Here is a 19,762-nt window from a genome sequence, read left to right as displayed (position 1 = left end):
TTTAATTAATAATAAATAAAATAATTAAATTTGACAGGAGAAGTTGGTCAATTGGATCAATTCTGATCCAATACCCACATGAAAAGGACACTGGACTTTCAGAGTACTTAAGACAATTTCAGACACTGGGACAGAAGAGGTCTTAGTTTTGTTCTTTAAAAACAAGCAAAATGGTATCTCAAGCAGCAAGCGACATTTGTAATCAGCCAACACAGATCTAATTGTAGCTCATTTTATTCTTTGTTTCTTTTACTGCCTTCATGTATAATTGCAGTAATCAACCACTTAAGAAGCCCTTCAGAGATGTGTGACTGAACTCACTTTAAGCATAATTTTACTTAGGTCAAAGAGGCTGCTAGCCTCCTTTTGCATGGTATGTTACACAAATGCATAGCTCATACCAAGCAACAAATGCCACTGCTGTTGGAAATGCAACACTTCTACTACTACTACGCTTCTTGAAAATAGAATTACCAAGTTCTAGACAAAAAAAGTGTTCTGGTGACATGACAAGCCCTGCAGAATAATCAAGTTTATACCTTTCATACTTGCAGAAGCCCACAGTGTATTTTAAATCTTAATAAGCTGAACTCTCCACAATCAGAGCTAGTGGCTTATCCCTATGATCCAGAAGGTAAGAAATAAACTGCAAAGTGTGGAGAAGGAGGAATGCAGACGTATTGGCTCCCTATGAAAGTGTTAGTGTATAAGAATACTTGATTCCTTAATTTACAGCCTAAGTGTACTGATGGTTATCAACTATAGCTTTGAGGGGGGGGAAACACATTTGTTCCCAAGAACCCAACCCGGTTTCTTTAATGAAGTATTTGAAGTATTACTGAAGTACTCTTTGGTAGTTCAGATCATGGGAGAGAAGTGGAAGATGAGATTTAAAGGAAGTCATTTGGGGATATTAAGATATGAATCAGAATACAAAGCATAGTCATATGTATATATGGACACCAGTGACATTCAAGAAAGCAGTAAGAGAACATAGCCCTCCCCACATACCAACTCCTCTAGCCCACTTTTTTGAGAGGTGAGCCATTTAAAGTTGACTAAAAGAGCCTCAGTAGGAAGATGAGCAGTGCCATTCACTGAATTCTGCAGACAAGAGAATGCTAGAAAAGGCACTGATGCAACACGCTTTTAGCAATTTACAGTGGCATTTCCAGCAAAAGTGCTTCATTTAATTGGTATTAACCATATCCAAAGTGATTTTTTAATGAAACCAACGTCTGCCAAAATATATGAATCACAGCTGAGTTGAGACACACAAGACCTCCCAGCTTCTTTGCACCAGAAATCTAACAGCCTTTTTTCACATTTAAGTAGTTTTATGTTACACATCTTTTATTTCACATAAAAAGGGACAGGTCCTTTAAGGCAGGGATGTGAATGGGGTGGCATTTATTTTTGCAGACACTGGTGTACAAACCATTTCTGGAGCAGGACACAGACAATGGCAAAAACAAAGAATCAAAAGTGGTTTTGCACTGCAGTTCAGAACTGTTCCGAAAGCAATTCACATAACCTCCGGGATACCATTTCTTTACTTGTTCGTAACGTTAACCTATACATCTGGAAAAGAACACAAGAACAACTTTTTCAGTGGATGCCTTAAAGCCTGATGAGTTTCCAAGAAAAACAAACATTTATATTGGTAAGATCTGAATAAAAATGAACAGTGGCTGATGGTGTACATTTAAGAAAATGACACCTGTGCAAAATTTAAGTATTATTTCAGGGACCTGTCCCATTTGTGGCCTTTTCCTCATCAAAAGACATTTTTGGATCACAGGCTGGCTTGGCAAATGGGACAGAATCTTTCACACACACACACTGCAGAAGAAATCTTTTGCTTCTGAGCTAGTCCAGAAAACATTTTCAATTAAATAGTTTCAAAAACAGAGGCTATACTCAATTCCCTAGAGTACTGTGTAATAGTAGCAAGGCGAGCTGCCCTTACTGTCCCTTCACAGAGGCTATCAGAACAACAGCCCTGTGAGGAACAGCAGCAAGACCATCTGCTCAGGAAGGTGGGGGGTCATCTGGACCCCCCGAGTCTTTGTGTTGTGGCACAAGTGATGAGATGCTGGCAGATTCAGAAGGCAGAGACCCCATCCCATAAGGCCAAGAACTTCTGGCTGCATTATAGCCACCTGCAGGAAGGTAGGGACGCAGGCTATTTCTTGGGAAGCCCACTGAGACTCATTTTTGAACTGTGAGCAGCCCATGGAACAGATCCATAATGTTCTCTCTCCACTGTTGCAGGTGGTATGCCTCTGAATGCCAGTTGCTGGGAACTACAGTTGGGGACAGTGCTATTGTGTGCTTAGGGCCTACTTTGTGGGTTCTCCTTAGACATCCAGTTAGTCACTGTAAGAACAGGATACTGGACTAGATGGGCCTCTGGCCTGATCCAGTAGCACTCTCCTTATTACCGGGGAGGGGGAGAGAGGGGAGTGTCATCTAGACCCCTCAGAGCCTTATTTTCCATGGAAGCCATGATGAGACAGCAACATATTCTTCCTAGGCTCAAGAGGGCCAAGCCCCATCCCATAAAATCCACATCCAGCCATATCTAAATAGGTGCTACTGAAGACCTTCCTCTTTCAACAAGCCTTTTAAGTAGAGACCTTATCCCAGTCTGCATCTGAAATGCTTTTAAAGATTTTTTAAACCTTTTTTTAAAACATAGATCTTTTTAAAGCTTTTAAAAATGTTTTTAAAGATGTTTTGTGTTATTTATTATTTGATTTATATCCCGTCCTTCCTCCCAGCAGGAGGAATTATGTTTTTAACGGTTGTTTTGTTTTAATATATTTTAAAGCCCGTTTTTACATGTGTTAAAGTGTTTTTAGTGCTTTTGTTTGCCACCCTGGGCTCCTACTGGGAGAAAGGGCGGGATATACATCTAATAAATAAATAATAGAGATGCTAGGGACTGAACCAGGAACTTCTGCACGCCAGGCAGATGCTCTATGCCCCCCCTTTTAGCACTGTAGAATGTTCCAATCTAGCTCTGCAGCACGGCACACAGAAACCAAGCAAGCCAGTCAAAATGAAATATTAGGGGGACTACAGAAGGGTGTTTAATACTATTTGTCTGGCAGGTATTATTTCCACAGCAGGGTCTTCAAAGAATGCGTTATGCCTGCACTTATATTAATAGAAGCGGCAAAATATTTACACAACTGCTAGACCCATGGAACAGCTGCTAAACATATCACTCCATTTTGACTTATTGTTCCTAGAAAGCTTAAACTAAAACATCCCTTGATTTCTATTATAATATTAGCTGATGCATGTTAGAGCCACTGTATACTTAGGGCAAAAAGAAAAATCTCTTCCATTTTGCACACACTTTGAAAATATTCAGCAAGTGAACAAGAAGCCATTACCTGTGCCTGTAGGTTGGGTTCAAGACGCATCAAGCATCCAATCTGGATTGATTTTGTGTGTATTATACCAGCTCCTACAAAGTTAGCAGGGTTGGGATCTACGTCTTCCAGTAGGGCTGTGCCAAAGCCAATGATCTGCGAAACGAAAGCCAAAAGGAGATTTTAACTGGAGACCAAGAGAGAGAAAGTGTAGATAGTGAGAAAGGAAGAAAGGGGGCTTACAAGAAGTCTACAATAGTCTTGATAAACACACAGTAGGTCAAACAGTGGTCAACAACTTCCATGGGATCCTTCACAACCATTCCTGACTCCAAGGACTACCTGAGCTCCACAGATATGTTCCTGTGGGAATGGCTCCACCTGCAGTGGAATGGCTCTGACTTTAGTAGGAGTTTATCTGTGGAGCAGTGGTTCTCACACTAGACTTCCCCCAAAATGCCCAGTACGGAACTCTTGGTGTGTTTTCAGAACTGGTAATGTGAACTTCCAAGACTCGGCTGCTACAACTCAGGCAATAGACCCAGGACTGGAAGAAGACCTCTACAGTGTATTTGTGCTTTGAAATAAACAGGCAACATTTGGCAGTTTCCATCTCATATATATTCCCTACCCCCCACCCCACCCCGCCCCCCACTCTTTCACATTAGGTACAGATGGCTGCAGGAGGAAAGTCTATTATATGCAGGCATCTGTGCATGGAGACATCCACACCTAAATTGTCCATGCAAGTGGGCTTGTACGTAGAGAAAACTGCATAGGCCTTTCTCAGATGCCTCTGCGTTCAAGAGGTTAGGTAGATAGCAATCAGAGAAATGCCCTCAGCTGTCTATTGAAAGCTTATGTCCTTTGGGGGCTGGGAGGAGACATTTTCATTTGTCCAGAACTTTTAAAAATACAATTTAAGCTGAGTTCAGTTCTGGTGCATGTGTGTTTATATGCATGTACTGCTCTTTTGTTTTTCTGTTTACACTTTTTTCATTTTAGCTAATTTTTATTGTTTTTAATATTTTGGTAAGCTACCATAGGAGCAGCAGCAATGAAGGGTGCAGGACATAAATGCCCAAATAAAATCATAATCATCACCGCCACCAGCTACCCACCTTTGCCTTTGTTATTTCGGTATCCATTGGATGTTTTGCTTTAAAGATGTTCTGTACTTCTTGTTGAGGGCTGCAATGCAGGTTGCAACAGTTATTACTGCACTTTCATAGCACACAGACAAACATGAGAGTGTTACATGACATTTTACATAGAAGCAGCAATTTCGGGTATGTAAAAACGTAACCGATACAAATCAGTTCTTGATACAGTTTTCCCAGGAGAGTGAGCTCAGACTCTCCTTCCCTCTCAGCTAACCAGCCAACAAAGTAAAAGCTGATTCAGCAGTCTGTTCTGCACCCCTCGGCAATGCTTGAGACAAGCTACCCACTTTGCAGGAAGGGAAAGGTGTGGGTCAGGAATGTTACTAATGACTGACTTAACATTCAGCAGGGTCATATCCAGATTGATAACCATAATGCACTCTACAGAGCTGCCTCTGGAAAGTGCTTGGAAACTTCAGCTGGTTGCCAAATTAGTCACTGGGGTACACTTTATTGATCATTTTATTCCAGGTTTGTTGCACTGGCTTCTGGTTCATTTCCAGACACAATTCAAAGTACTGGTTCATACCCACAAAGCCCTAAACCAGTTGCAGGGAACCTGTGGCCCTCCAGATGTTGTGGACTTCCACCATCCCAGACCATTGGCCACTCTAGCTGCTCCTGACGGGAATTAGAGTCCAACATCTGGAGGGCCACAGGGTCTCCCCATTGCAGTTCTAAACTGTTTGGGACCAGATTATCTGAAGGACTACTTGCTCCTGCATGATCCTGCTCACCTACTGTATTCAACACTGGAGCCCTTGCTATGCGTCCCACCATTTTCTGCAGCACAGCTGGGAACTTTCTCTTCTGTAAGCTTCAGGCATGCTACTAAGATCTTGTTATTCCACTGATTTTTCACTGTGGTTGAATGTTTTTCTCTCTCTGCTTTAAAAACTTGTATTAATCTATCTTTATTATACAATACTGGTGCTGGCATTTTTCAGCGATCCTGAGATTGTTATTATTGTATCTATTGTTCTGATGTAATTTTGTGAAAGCTTTTAATTTATTTATAAAGAACACTATGGTTAACAGATTCTAAATAAATTTAAAAAATGATTGCTAGAGAACTGGTCCTTCCTCACTGTAATCCTGCAGAGAAGTTTGTACAAAGGTGATAAATGTACTTCAAGTAATGGACAAGCTCCACTAGACAATGTAACACAGTATGTGCCATTAGAGGCTATGCAGGATCTAACCCGTCTTACTTGCTCAGCTGTTTCCACCTCTGGAAAAAGTCTTGAGAGGCCATTTCTGTAGGCTGGAAAAATTTGTTCAGTGTGATGGGCAGCTTCACAGAGATGTTTTGCAGTGTTCCTCCATATCTGAAATGTGCAAGTAGCAGTGATGTCAAGGCAAGATCTTTTGGCCATTAACAAAACAGCCGCTATAATTTGTTTAAAAGTATTTAAAACATAAAGACAAATGGTTCATTGAATCAACATTTCACACAAAACATCGTTTCCTTTCCCCCATCACTTGCTTTCATTCCCACAGAAGAAGGTCTTTATTTAAATGCCACACAGACACACACACTGTTCAAAATTAAGAGTTGTACCTGAACTGAATATTTAGGGCTGGTGCTTCCATGAAGTCTGATATGCATTCAATGTTTACTACCTGCTGCACTTGAGCACCTCCCTCTACAGTGGGATCAACTGGTTTTGTCTGCAGATTCAGGCGTTGACGGATAAGGAAAATAGGTTTTTTTTTTTTTTTGCCAAATCAACACTGGAGAAAAGTGTTGCCAAGATTTTATAACAAACTAATTCCATAAAGTCACAGGAGGCCTCATTGCAGGATCTGCAATCCAGATATTTGAAAATATCTGCATTAACCTCTTCTTTGGATGGAAAATCATGCATATCCCCCCCCCCCCAAACTGCTATTTTCAATGGGATCAAAACTTCCTGATAGAAACAACAAAACTTCCTGATACAGAAATTCCCTGAACTGTATTCAGGGAATACAATTTGACAGGAGCATGGGAAGAGGTGGATAAAGTGCTAAACCTTCCCAACCACCTGCCATCCTAACGCTGCTCAGGATCGTCTGCAGTTGCTATTTAGATTACAAAAAACATGCATATTAATTGCATTCATACAAATTAATATAATAGCTAGGTATTTTAGAACCTAGAAAACAGTCAGGTTTGTATGGCAGCTATCCTCAACAGTAACTTAACATATGCACGACGGAACATTTTGGGTGATCCCTTGATATGATGGGAACAACAATGGGTTCCATACACATGGTTACTTAAGCAAGTTAGGAGCATAAAACTTCAGTTTAGCAATTACAAAAAAGGAAGTCTCTTTATTAAGGAGGGTGTGACATAAGGACTTATCAAGTGTAATGAACTCCTAGTAAAGAGGGTACCACACTTTCCTTTTCTAGGCCAAACATAGAACTAGGGGAGAGCTTGCCGACCTTCCTGACATAGTTACCCTTAAGCCATTTTTCTCTACACTGTGTTCTGCCCAGAAACACAATGAACACTTCTGTCCAGTGATCTCCCATTTCTCTTACTGAACTGGGGTCACTGCAACATATAATTTTATCCCTATATTTTGGAGCAATATATTTGTCTTAGAAGAATCAAGTAAGAAAAGGATATTAGACTGAAGATCATCTGAACAGATTAGTGTTGGAGAAAAATTCAAAAATTGTGTTGAAGTCTTGTTGCCATAAAATATGAACATCCGACCTGGAAAGAACAAGGCGACAGTTTGAATGCATGATCAAAGTTACCACCAAAGTACATGCAAGCTTAAAAAATAATTAATGGCTGAGTTGAAACACCGTGTATATGTGTGTGTGTGTGCACGCGCGTGCATGAACTTTTAGTTATGTGTTCAATGTAATCTAGTAAGTACCACACACATCTTTGGATAATACCGAAAAAACCCCACAGGAACATAAAATGTGTGGCTATTAAAATTAATGAAAACTATGGATTTAGTTAATTACGTTGAGAACAAAATTAAAACCTCAGTTCATCAATCAAGCATGAACTGAGGAATATTTTTACAGTGGTTCAATTTGCTGTAATTATCACATTTTCTAAACAGCATTTTACAGTAATGGAAGGCCATGTGAGGAGGCCGCGGTGATTGCATTGTGCCTCTAAAAGTCCCTGCTGATGCTCCCACCATGCCAGGATAAATGCATAAGAACAGACAGGGAGGCATGGGCTTGATCAAGAACTGAACAGAGAGAAGGAGAAAGGAGGACACATTCCGATTACAGAGTGAGTGCTTAGGGGGAAACTCAGATATGGGGGTAATTTCCCTCTAAAGCAGCATCCATAGAAAGGTAAGAGGTTACAGAGGATTTGGAGGGTGGAAACCTCTGGCTTAGTGGAAATAATAAAGAAAGAAGAAAAAGACACTTGAGTCAGGATATGGGATGAAGGGTCCCAGGAGCAAGCCTGTAACAGGAGATTCGTGGATCATGAGGAAAGTAGGGGTACAGAACAGTATAAAGGATAAGCCAAGGTGAGACGTCTAGAGATGGGGAGGGTGCCTGAGCTCTTATAGTAATGTACCCACCTGATATACTCTGAAATAAAAGAGTATATTGCCACTCTGAGGATCCTCGGGGAAGGCGGAGATGATGGATAAACAGAATATAAATATAATAGCCTATTTTATTATTTACTCACATCATCCATGGGCATGGCACTTTAAAGAATTTGTTTCAGCTCAGAGGTTTTACAACCTACAATCTGACACACGAGAATCAGGAAGGACATGAAGGCAGGTTAAATGGGGAAAGTACTTCAGTTATTTTAACGTGAATAATTACAGTAGGGGGACTAGGGGTTTATACCAAAGGCTTCGTGGAAAAGGTCAATTTTGGAGAGAGATTTGAAGGAAGTAAGAGAGGTGGCACTACACAGATGTTCTAGGAAGCAGTTCCAAGTATAGAAAGGCTGGAGATGTTTGAGGAAGCAGGATTAGGGTGGTGGAGCTGGAAAGGTGAAGGCCACAGGCAAGAACGTGTCACAATGTTAACACAAAGAGGAGAGAAGCCAAGGCACAGCACTTTGACAGCAAGGCCAAGGAGCTTGTGCTGGATCTGGAAAGGACAAGAAGCAAACATAGGATTTTCAGTGGAATCACACGATCAGAGCAACAAGAGAGGCAAATAGTTCAGAGTGGACCAAAGGTGAGACAGTAGATGATCAGGGTGAAGGTTACAGTAGTCAAGGTGAGATATGAACAGGGTGAGAGCCAAAGTTTTTGCCAAAAGTGACAGAGTAGTAACCTCCCTCCCTCTCTCTCTCTCTCTGTGTGTGTGTGTAATAACTGCCAGAGGCCTTCTGTTTATTAAAATAAGGGTATCAGCCCCAAGTATATCCACTTGAAGAACATCGGGGCTTTTCGAGTGACAGTAGTCACCAGAACGTAGTACTGTCACCTCTTTTTTTGCTGCCCGTAGCAATAATTTCTGCTGGCATCCACCACACGAATATCAATATATATGAATACTGGTACCTCATTTTTTATTTTATTTTATTTTTACCAAAAAAAGAGCACGCTATAACATCAGTGTGAAAAAACAAGGCAGACAGCTGGCAAACAGACAGCTGGCAAACAGACAGCTGGCAAACAGACAGCTGGCAAACAGACAGCTGGCAAACAGACAGCTGGCAAACAGACAGCTGGCAAACAGACAGCTGGCAAACAGACAGCTGGCAAACAGAATTACCAATACGGAGCGTGAGCACAATGTGGCCCACTGGCAACTTTGTAGACAGCTTAAAGCCTTCACAGGCTCTTCAGAAGAATAGGGGAGGAGTCATCAGGGGTAAAGCTCCTAAGGAATCTAAAACAATCTTTTGGTACAAGTTCATGGAATCAGACCAATGCAGGGCTATCAATGGCCACTAGTCACAAAGCCTGCAGCCTACCTCCAGGAACAGAGGCAGCATGCCTCTGAATCCCATTCACTTAGAACAACAACAGGAGAGAGCTACAGTACTCATCTCCTGCTTGAGGGTTTTCCACGGATATCTGCTTGGCTGCTGTAGGAAACAGAATGGTGGACTAGAAAAGCCAGAGGTCTAATCCAACAGACCTTTCCTTATATTCTTATGAAGGCCCAGTTATATTTCATCTGAGACCCAAAAATGATACTTTAAAAAAAAAAGACCTATGGTAACAGAATGCAATTTACCATAATTTGTGTTATTCTTACCTAAATTCTGCCGAAATTCAGATTTCAGACCAATCTGTAGTAACTGATTCTCAAACAACACTCCATTATTTTTACAAACGAACCTAGGAAGAGAGAGGTAGGTGTAATGTAGGAATTAAGTTTTAGATATATTACATGTTGTTACAAACCACTTTAAGCAGAGAGGATGCAGAGACACATGTGTGGACCCTGCAGTTATTAGAAGGTCCATATGAAGCAAGAACCAAGACAGAACCAAAATGAAAAAGTAAGCTGTTGGCCAAATGTATATATGTGCTTTATTCCTCAACGATTCAAAGTTGCCTCAATCATGTAAACATAGAGGAAAACATTAGGAAGCCATAACACTCATGCTTTGAGGACTGGACAACTAGTAGGTTCTTCAAAGCAGTACTAGATGACAAAACACTGAAATTTTCAAGATGTGATAACATTCCCTAATGTTTCTTATACACATCTAAATGGCATGTCACTTGTTGAATAACATATACTGCCATTCTAAGCGTTAACTGATTGCTAAGTTGGGATAGGCATGGTGTTTACTGTCTTAGGGAAGATTAATTAGACCAGATGTAAAGCATTAATTACCTACCACCACATTTAATTAAAAAGCAGACTGCAAATGCATTATGAAGAGCTTTAGAGTACATTTTCAAAATTGTGATTGCCCAAGGCAAAAGTTGGACTTCTAGATAGTAAGTATATGGGTAATACCAAAGGGAGAACCAGTATAGACATGAGGACTACATTGGCCATGGGTCAGGAAGACCTACTACGAATCCTTGGAAAAAATTATGCAACCTCAGTTCTTCTGAAAAACAGGCATGACAGCATTGCTCCCATGACTTTTGTGAGTGAAGACCTTGACCTTATAATCTGCTCTTCAAGTAAGAGTAGTTGTAATATTTCAATCAACTGTTAAGTGTCAAATCTCACTTCACTATTTTTCCTGAAGAAAAAAGGACAGAACATTATAATACCAGATTCTGCTAAAAGCCCATCAGCAATGTAAAGCGCTCTTGAAAAGATGTAGACTACTGCTCTATAATAATGCATGGCCACTGTCAGATTATTATAGGGTCAATTCACACATGCAGTTATAATCACTTAATTTCTAGCCACAGGATGTGTGCAATGACTATGCTGCATTGTATTTAAAGGAATATGAAAGTTACCTGCAGTGAAAGGACTCATTCATACTTGCATATTCACCACTTGGCTGCAACACTGTGAACCAGCCCACAGCTTTCACAATTAGGCAACTTCTAAACTTTGAAAACATTCATTCTATCATTATCGATCTCACCAATGCACTTCAAAAGCACCAATAGTTTGAAAGCAATCAATATAAGCATCAAGCTTCATTACACATGATTCTATTGCCTTTCTTCCACATTACAAACATCCATGTAGCCTTAACTGAACATGCACATGTTGGCAGCCATTTCCACAATCTATGACCATATTATGAAAGTTGGGTTGTTCCTTGTTTAAAAAAAGAGCTTGCCACCTTTTAGTTACACTGTTATACCTTCCTGGATTGGATTTCAAACCTGGATAAGGAGATTTTTTTTTTAAAAAAAGTTCCACATACAGCTGTTTCCATGTACATTTTTATCATACCTGCTCCGATTTAGAGTAGGGCCAGAGCAAGCAGTAATATGTAAAATCATTTCCAATTTTGTGTTTTTTAAAGAAAGGAAGTTGTACCAGTTGCCCAGTCCTGCAAGGATTTAGTATTGCTTACTTGTGAAAAAGCTCATCAGCATCATGCACAGCCTCAGCTGGCTCCTCAGAAACCACCTGCTCACTTGAAGACAGGTCATGACTAAAATGAAGCAGTACAAAGAAGAGAGGAGGCAGCACAAAGAAAGGGAGAAGTTAGTTAGCAGGAAGGGGAAATGTAGGGAGGAAAAGAATCCATCCGCCTACTCCATTAACATTACACTCTTAGACCTATTTACTAAAAATAACCAAGCCCCATTGATTTTAATGGACTTTACTCCCAAGTAAGCGGGTATAGGATTGCAGCATAAATATAGCATTTTTAGTAACTTTTAAGTAAGAGTCAGTGGGTTGAATGCATCTGTGCCCGGGCACAAGCAAAACAGACTTGAGCTAGTGCAATGGGAAGTTTGAAGTCCCGTTGTGGAACCAGAAGTCTGTTCATGCAAAGCTGGATTCTGTTCTACATGTATTTGTTGTTGTTATATGCCTTCAAGTTGATTACGACTTATGGCGCCCCTATGAACATCTCTCTCACACACATACACTCTCACACACACACAGTTTCATGGTAAGAGCTATTCAGAGGTGGTTTACCATTGCCTTCCTGTAAGTTTACAGCACCCGGTATTCCCAGGCAGTCTCCTATCCAAGTACTAACCAGATCTGACCCTGCTTAGCTTCTGAGATCAGACGAGATTGGGCGTGTTCAGGGTAGTATGGCTGTAGGCATCTACATGTACACTGAATCTAAAATTTAGTTTTACACACACTCCTGAATTACTGAGCGCAAAGAAGCTCAGGTGACAATTTGAGTATCCATAACTTCAAATCCCCATTGACAGTTTTTACGCACTCTTATCAAACAACCCTGGTCTCCTGCTTGCTGCCCTGGTCTCCCGCTGGGAGGAAGGGCATAATATAAATAAAATAATAAATAAATAAATCCCAGTTCTTGAAAAAAGTTTACTCAAGATTGCTCACTGCATTAAAAAGATTGCAGCACTCCTTTGAATTATGGCCAGAGCTTGAAATTTGTCTTCATGCATTTCAAATATTTCTACTATGTTGTTTAAAGCCAATGTGCTCAATGTTTAAAATAAATTAAGGCAACTTCGAAGCTCTGGCCATAACACTGCAGTACTGAGTTGAAAACTAAGGCAAGTACAAAACAGTAAATGGAGACTTATTGAATTAAGAGACCTATCCAAGGATGTTTCAAGAGCTAGTATTTGATCTAACACCAAAGAAGCAGCTTTAGTTGATTAAAAAAGGGGATGTCACAGATACAACAGAAGAAACTACTAAACAAGAGCAAAATACTGCTGTTATCAAGTCAAAACATATTGAGTGTACTCATCCTTTCTTGTTTTATGACTAATTAACCAATTAAATGATGATGATTGCTACTACTATTATTATTCTCATTGCAATGCATGAAGTTACCACAGGGCAGGGTGGCCAACTGGTCGCTGGGCCAGATATGGCCCTCTATGCAATTTTATTTGCAACCCAATCAAGTGTTACAATCAAGAGATTCACCCACAGAGAAAAATACTTTCCAATAATATGGAGAAGATTTTCTAGATTTATATGGAATGTGACAGACTACCATATGGAGAACAACATGCCTCCCCAAAAATACAGTTTAGCCAATCCTACTGAGGGAAATAATTCAGTAAATGGAATTTAAGGTGACATACCAAATGTTATTGCTCTCTCAGTGAACATGCAGGAAGTGTACCTGGGAGTAGTTAGAAATGGGGAAAGAAAAGTTTCTGTTCTATGATACATTGATTCCATACCTTGCAAAGTTATCTTCAGAACCTGGAGCAAGAGACGCAGGAGCTGTAGAAGTATCTGAAAACACATCTACCAATAAGCTACCACCAGATGCAGGGGCTGAAACAGAGTTTGGAACTGGGGCTGCACCAAGACCTAAAAGGTCTGCTGAAGGAGATGGAGTAGACTGTAAGAGAAGATAGCAAAATTTTACAATTAAGCATGTTTGCTACTACCTCGCATTTCCCATCCAAAGTGAAGTTTATTCATAAGGGAAACTGTATGGTCCTTCACATTAATTTGATTTACAGTAAACATCCTGCTCCCTGACCCACAAAGCACTTGCAAATTAGAAAAAGGAGACAGTTACAATAAAGTTAAAGACAGCAAAATCAGTGTGAACAAAGCACCATAGCATGAAAACTCCACCAGACAAGCAGTTATCATGGATATCAAATCTAAAGAGGAAAGTAGATTGTTGAAGATGTTGATCCTAAGCATGTGACAGGGAGGGATGCCACAGCGAGGGAAGCCTGTGTCTCTTGCAACCCACTCCTGGATTCTCAGTATACTTTCCCTCTTATGAGTAGACTCGCTCCCTTTTCACCCTTTGGATTTTAATCCCAGAGAGATTTGCAGGAGCCCACATCATTAAAAGTTGTCCAGTATCCTGTCTATATCAAATCAACACAGAGCCATTGTTAGACTGATCCAGATGTGCGTGTACATGTAAATTATAACATTTATTTATTTATTACATTAATATATTAATAGTATATTAATACAAGAACTGTGAACCTGGCCTGGTAGCATACGGGCATTCAATGCAGATGTTTTAGCACGTTTGCACTCATCTAGCAGTCTAGCCACTGCATTCTGTACTAGTTGGAGTTTCTGGATCAGCCCTCAGGATAGCCCCACCATTATATAATATAATCAAAATCTATATCCAAATATGACTAAAGAAATTTCTAACCGAGGCACACATACAAGTAAACTAAACTGATTGCAAATCAAAGATAGTCTGAAATGCATTCAAATTTGCGACTTACAAACATATTTCAAAAACTGACTTTTTTAATTTATATCCCGCCCTTCCTCCCAGCAGGAGCCCAGGGCAGCAAACAAAAGTACTAAAAACATTTTAAAACATCATGAAAACAGACATTAATCAATAAAAATTCATATAACAAAAGAGGAGGAAGGGGCAGCTATTAGAAATATCATCTGGCTTTTGGAAAATCTAATTAGATGGTTGTCAGATAACAGCATAGTTAAGGTCTGGAATCAGCTTCTCCCCTGGTGTATATGCATGGACACATACTACTCCTGTCCTTCAAGCTACCTAGACTGAATTACAGGCATCATATGCTGCTGAAAGAAACCTACCACAGTGCTGGCATTTATATGAGTAGCTTCAGTGCTACCATTCATATCAGAGTTTCTCTCTTTTTTGGTCTCTTCCATATCAGTAACTGTGTTGGGGCCTTTTTTCTTCTTGAGCTTGGCCAGAATGGAGGATTCCCTCTCTGGAAATGGAGGCATTTCTTCCAGCACCGTTGCCTTATAGGGAAAGCAAGCCATATGAGACCAGAGTGCACACACTTGGAAGAAGCAGGAAACTCACTGTGATTACTTAAAACAGAAATGGGGAACCTGTGGCCCTCCTGACGTTGCTGTCGTCACCCCTGATCATTGGCCATGTTGGCTGGGGATGATGGGAGCTGGAGACCATCAACATCTAGAGGACCACAGATTCTCAACCCGTCTTAAAGTATAACCCTAGCAGGTTGTAAGTCACTTCATATATTCGCTACAATCAATTGACGCACCCCTCCCAAAAAGCCCACCCATCAAATGAGCAGCTATGACAATTGTTTTTAAAAAAGTTAGAATTGGATAAAATATTTGGATACAAAGTTCACAACTGCAAAGTATTAACTTAGCATTCAGCTGTGCATACATACCAAGATGTCAGTACTTGCAATTGTACTGAGCCTCAAGTACTCAACAGCTCTCTGCTGCAACTCAACATCAGCATTTTTTAGTTGACTATCACTGCGTAGGACATCTTGAATGGTTGTTTTTATCTCAGGGAATAAATTCACAAACTTGATATATGTAGACAGAAGCAGAGCTCTAGTTGGGACACTACACAGGTGGAACTTTGAATGTAGCAAGTTGAACTGGATCAAAGGACTGGGAGGTAGGGGGAGACAAAAAAAGGGGGGACAGAGCAGGATTAAAATTGAAACAAATAATTGTAAATTCACAAAGTGGCAGAAGAAAGAACAAGGAGGAATTCAGAACTTCAGATAAGGGTTTCAATACTGAAGTAATGAAATTTCTGCTGCCGTGATCTTAGGTTCTTATCTTAAACAGCTGCAGTATTCTTCTTGAGCCAAATCATGCTCTCCCCTCACTTCCACGTGACCTACTGCCTACTTTTGGCGCTGTCCTGACAGATTCTCTATGGCCCATGTCAGACAAAAATGAGGTATCAGAGACTCCCCACTCAAGAGTTCCTCCCCCTTGGGAGAAGAGAGGGTAAAGCTAGAGCAGCCTTTCCCAACCAGTGTGCCTCCAGATGTTGTTGGACCACAATTCCCATCTTTCCTGACCATTTGCAATGCTGGCTGAGGCTGATGGGAGTTGTGGTCCAACAACATCTGGAGGCACACTGGTTGGGAAAGGCTGAGCTAGAGGGTGAACCCAAAAGTTGTCAATGGGCACAACAGAAAGTTAAGAATTACACGCACATGCATGTATGTTTACAGGACATGTATGGACAATATGTCTCTAGAAATAGGTGCAGATGAGCATGTTTGCAGAGAATGACAGAATGAACACATATTGTTACTGCTGATAAGCCTGTTTATAAGCACAGATATTATGCAAAGAGGTTTCTTACCCGTCCAAGAGAGTGTTCTTACCTAGATCTTGGATCTCCAGCAATCAGATTTCCAAACTCTCCCAAGATGTAACCACCTACTTTTACCAAGTTCTCATGGCAGGCTGGTGCTTGGAGAGCCTGTTGAAGACATTTGAAGCCCATCACACAGTTGGTAAAAGTGTGGAAAGCAAGCATAGCCTTGATGAAGATTCAGGATTTTTATTTTGGTGCCTCAATAGCAATAGGGTTGCAGCCACCCACAATCTTGTGGTCCCTTTTCTCTGGGGCATCAGTGACTACCACAACTAGAATCATGATGTTGGATAGAGTAAGGTTTTCCATGGGAGACTCAGGACTTGGCTGATCTCCATATTTGGGGTTGGAAGGAGTTTCCTTATGATCTGGAATTGGCTAATGTTCTTAGGTCTGGCATTTTTTGACATGCAGTTTGCTTTCATTTGAGTAAATCTCATCACTTTGTCATCAGGGCACTATGTTGTTCCTGCTCTGTGCTTATGACAAGTGGGTGGAAGGGTGCAAACTGAAAATGCATGTGGACAGCACAACACAGCGAGAAGCTGCATGTCTAAAGTCAATGGATGGAGATCTATGGATCTTTTCCAAACTAAGCAATACTGTAACAACCGGCATAATTCAGAGCATCTTGAGCAATATGTCGGCGAGCTATGCTCATAACTGGAGTTTGCGGTCCTCCCTCCCCCATACTCAGCAACCATAGTTCCAAACACAAAATTAACTTTTGCCACCCTGGGAGGAAAGTTCAGTCCCATTCTGTGGTATGGACTACTAGTCTTCTGCATGGAATGAGGAAAAGCCATTTGCTCGTTGACCTGTTTTTCCTCCCCTCCTCCTGTTCAACATGTTGGAAGTGCTGTTATTCTTAGATCTATATCCTGCTTTTTGACCAAAGCTCACCAAAGGAGTTCACAGCATTTGCTTAAAACTATTTGGCTTGGAAGAGGGGAAGGGGGGTGGAGAGATACCATTCAAAAGAAAGAATTCAAAAGAAAGGAGTTAATAGAAAGGAAGCAAGTCACAGCAGAGCAGCATAAAATACATTATTTTACCCCAGGGATAATGGTCAGCTTCTTCTCTCCATTTAAACCACCGCTATAATGCTTCCTTATCCCCAAAGAGAAATAAGAACATCTGATAAGCAACTTTTTCACCCTTAAAACATTTTTGCCTATTCTATCACACCACAACAGATTAGGGACAGATGGAAGATTAGTTGTTAGAAGCAAGGCAGGTTTATCTCATTGTGTCAGGGATTCCCATACTTCATCTAGAAAGCTGCTCAAACCACAGAGGTCTTATCAGAAGCCTGCTGAATGGCATGCAAGATAACTAGTACATCTTGACAAACAGGAAAGGAAGTTCCATCTGGCTCTTGAGAGGGGTGGTAGTGCTGGGATCCTACTGGCCATGTGTTCTTGATAGCAGGGTCTCACCATAAGAACAGGATAAGAGGGCCGGGTAATTCCCCTTCGGAGTACTCAGAGCCACAACAAGAGCCCCAAAAAGGATCACTGGCCAATCTGGATACTGCACACTCAAGTGATAGCAGTCATCTGGGTGCACAGGTCACATCAACCCATGTTGTTCCTTTCCAGTACCAATATCCTGATGGCATGACTTTTCTAGTGTATCAGTTCTTGTCCTTCTGACCTGACACTGCCTGGTAATATCAGCTGCTCAATATAGCTTGTTGTTTTATCCACAATGCTCTTGCCAAGTGCCACTTCAAATCATTGAGATGTTTTTGGAAAACAGTGTTACATCATTAGTCAATAATAATTTCTTAGATTCAGCACTGGAGCATTCCATCCCCTCTAATTTTTTTTTAACCCAAACAGTTCCATTCTAAACATCTTTGGGCAGTATAAAAAAAGAGCTATGCGTGTAGCATTAAAAAAGAGTCTTGTGCCACCTTGAAAACTAACAAATTCATTGTGGCGTACCTGTCTGTGGACTAAAGTCCACTTCATCAGCTGCATGAAGTGTTATCCTGAGAGATATACATATAGGGGTTTTTTTTGAGGGGGGGATAGTGAGGTCAATTGTGTAATTAACTGTGGCCATTCACAAAACAGTTAACACATGCATCCTGGCATTGGCAAGCACATACACACACTTACTTATTGCTCCTTTGCATGGAGTGTCATGCACACATAGAACAATCCTCACTCCCCTCACGGTGGCTCAAAACTTTTTCCTAATTCAACCTATAGAACAGTCTAATGTGTAGTTTTGAGACAAGGATTTTTCCACACAAGTAAAACATTAGTACAATGAAACAATCACACCGTGCTAATTTACCGATAACAATGAAATTAAGGGAAGGGACAAGGTTAAGTTACAGAACAAATATAGCAAGGCTAATCAACAAAATAAAGAAACAGAGCCATAGAAGTGTCAGAAGCAAATATGAAAAGGCCATGAGGAGGAAATCCCTTCAACTGTCTATAAAGAGTAATATTGAAAGATGTCAAACACCCACCTGGACCAGAATTGTTCTTTACTGCTTAGTTTTCACTGACAGTTTACAGTGAGAGGCTGAAAGAAAAGAACTTCCGAACAATAATTATGTCTTACCTCAAAGACAGTCTTTGCTGCATAACCTTGCACATCATCTCTGTTAATTACTATCTGAATGACTCGGTACCACACCTCTTCACTGACATAGTCTCCAGCAATTCGAATCAAATTCAAGATGGTGTCCACATACCAGGTGTAGTCCACTGCATATTTTTCAGCCAGAATTGCAACCTTCAGTACCTGAGCAAACAGAAATGACTTATTAGATAACTCCATTCAAACAATGGATTTCTACAATATTGAACACACATCCATTCAGAACAAAGTAAAGCAAAATTAAATACAGTACTGTTTTTACATCCGCCATTTCATCCTGACAAGTTAGTATAAGCAAGCACCCTCTTTAGTACAGTATATTAAGTACAGATTAATACCATGAACTATTTTTTTAAAAAAAGAGACAAACGTAATATATTCTAGGAAAAGGCAAATTCCATGCTAAGGATCACTAGGAAAGATATTGAAAATAAAATTGCTGACATCCTAATGTCATTACATAAATCTATGGTGCGACCACATTTGGAATACTGTGTACAGTTCTGGTCACCTCAACTCAAAAAGGATATAGTAGAGCTGGAAAAGGTTCAGAAAAGGGCAACCAAAAACATCAAAGGGATGTAGCAACTCCCCTATGAGGAAAGGTTGCAGCATTTGGGGATTTTTAATTTAGGGAAAAGGCGAGTAAGAGGTGACATGACAGAATGTATAAAATTATGCATGGCATAGAGAAAAGCTTGTCTCCTTCTCTCATAACTTTGGAACTCAGGGACATCCAATGAAGCTGAACGTTAGAAGATTCAGGACAGATTTAAAAAAGTACTTTTTCACACAACACATAGCTAAACTATGGAATTGGATCCCACAAGAGGCAGTGATGGCCAACAACCTGGATGGATTTAAAAGAGCATTAGACAAATTCATGGAGGATAAAGCTATCAGTGGCTACTAGCCATGATGGCTATGCTCTGCCACCATAGGTGGAAGCAGTATGC

General features: G+C 40.5%; 1 protein-coding gene and 1 pseudogene across 11 annotated transcripts in view; both read right to left on the bottom strand.

Moving 5' to 3' along the window:
- Positions 1-218: 218 nt before the first annotated feature.
- The window catches only part of AP2A2 (adaptor related protein complex 2 subunit alpha 2), a 73,785-nt gene continuing 54,241 nt past the window's right edge, over positions 219-19,762 (bottom strand). For 7 of the 11 annotated variants that reach the window (XM_061610084.1, XM_061610085.1, XM_061610092.1 and 4 more), the window contains 13 exons: positions 18,768-18,950; positions 16,192-16,289; positions 15,226-15,457; positions 14,648-14,821; positions 13,282-13,445; positions 11,499-11,579; positions 9,752-9,834; positions 7,167-7,256; positions 6,108-6,231; positions 5,758-5,874; positions 4,505-4,574; positions 3,405-3,539; positions 219-1,581 (listed from right to left, as the gene is read on the bottom strand). In XM_061610084.1, the coding sequence (XP_061466068.1) occupies positions 1,504-1,581; positions 3,405-3,539; positions 4,505-4,574; positions 5,758-5,874; positions 6,108-6,231; positions 7,167-7,256; positions 9,752-9,834; positions 11,499-11,579; positions 13,282-13,445; positions 14,648-14,821; positions 15,226-15,457; positions 16,192-16,289; positions 18,768-18,950 (1,629 nt within the window). In that variant the 3' untranslated portion in view covers positions 219-1,503. The remainder of the gene's footprint in view (positions 1,582-3,404; positions 3,540-4,504; positions 4,575-5,757; positions 5,875-6,107; positions 6,232-7,166; positions 7,257-9,751; positions 9,835-11,498; positions 11,580-13,281; positions 13,446-14,647; positions 14,822-15,225; positions 15,458-16,191; positions 16,290-18,767; positions 18,951-19,762) is intronic. The other 4 variants (XM_061610090.1, XM_061610091.1, XM_061610093.1 and 1 more) reach the window with 1 other exon arrangement.
- On the bottom strand, positions 12,089-12,207 carry LOC133378493 (5S ribosomal RNA; annotated as a pseudogene).

Source organism: Rhineura floridana, chromosome 2 (genome assembly GCF_030035675.1).
Source record: "Rhineura floridana isolate rRhiFlo1 chromosome 2, rRhiFlo1.hap2, whole genome shotgun sequence".
Classification (NCBI taxonomy): domain Eukaryota; kingdom Metazoa; phylum Chordata; class Lepidosauria; order Squamata; family Rhineuridae; genus Rhineura; species Rhineura floridana.
This window is presented reverse-complemented; position numbering and strand designations above follow the sequence as displayed.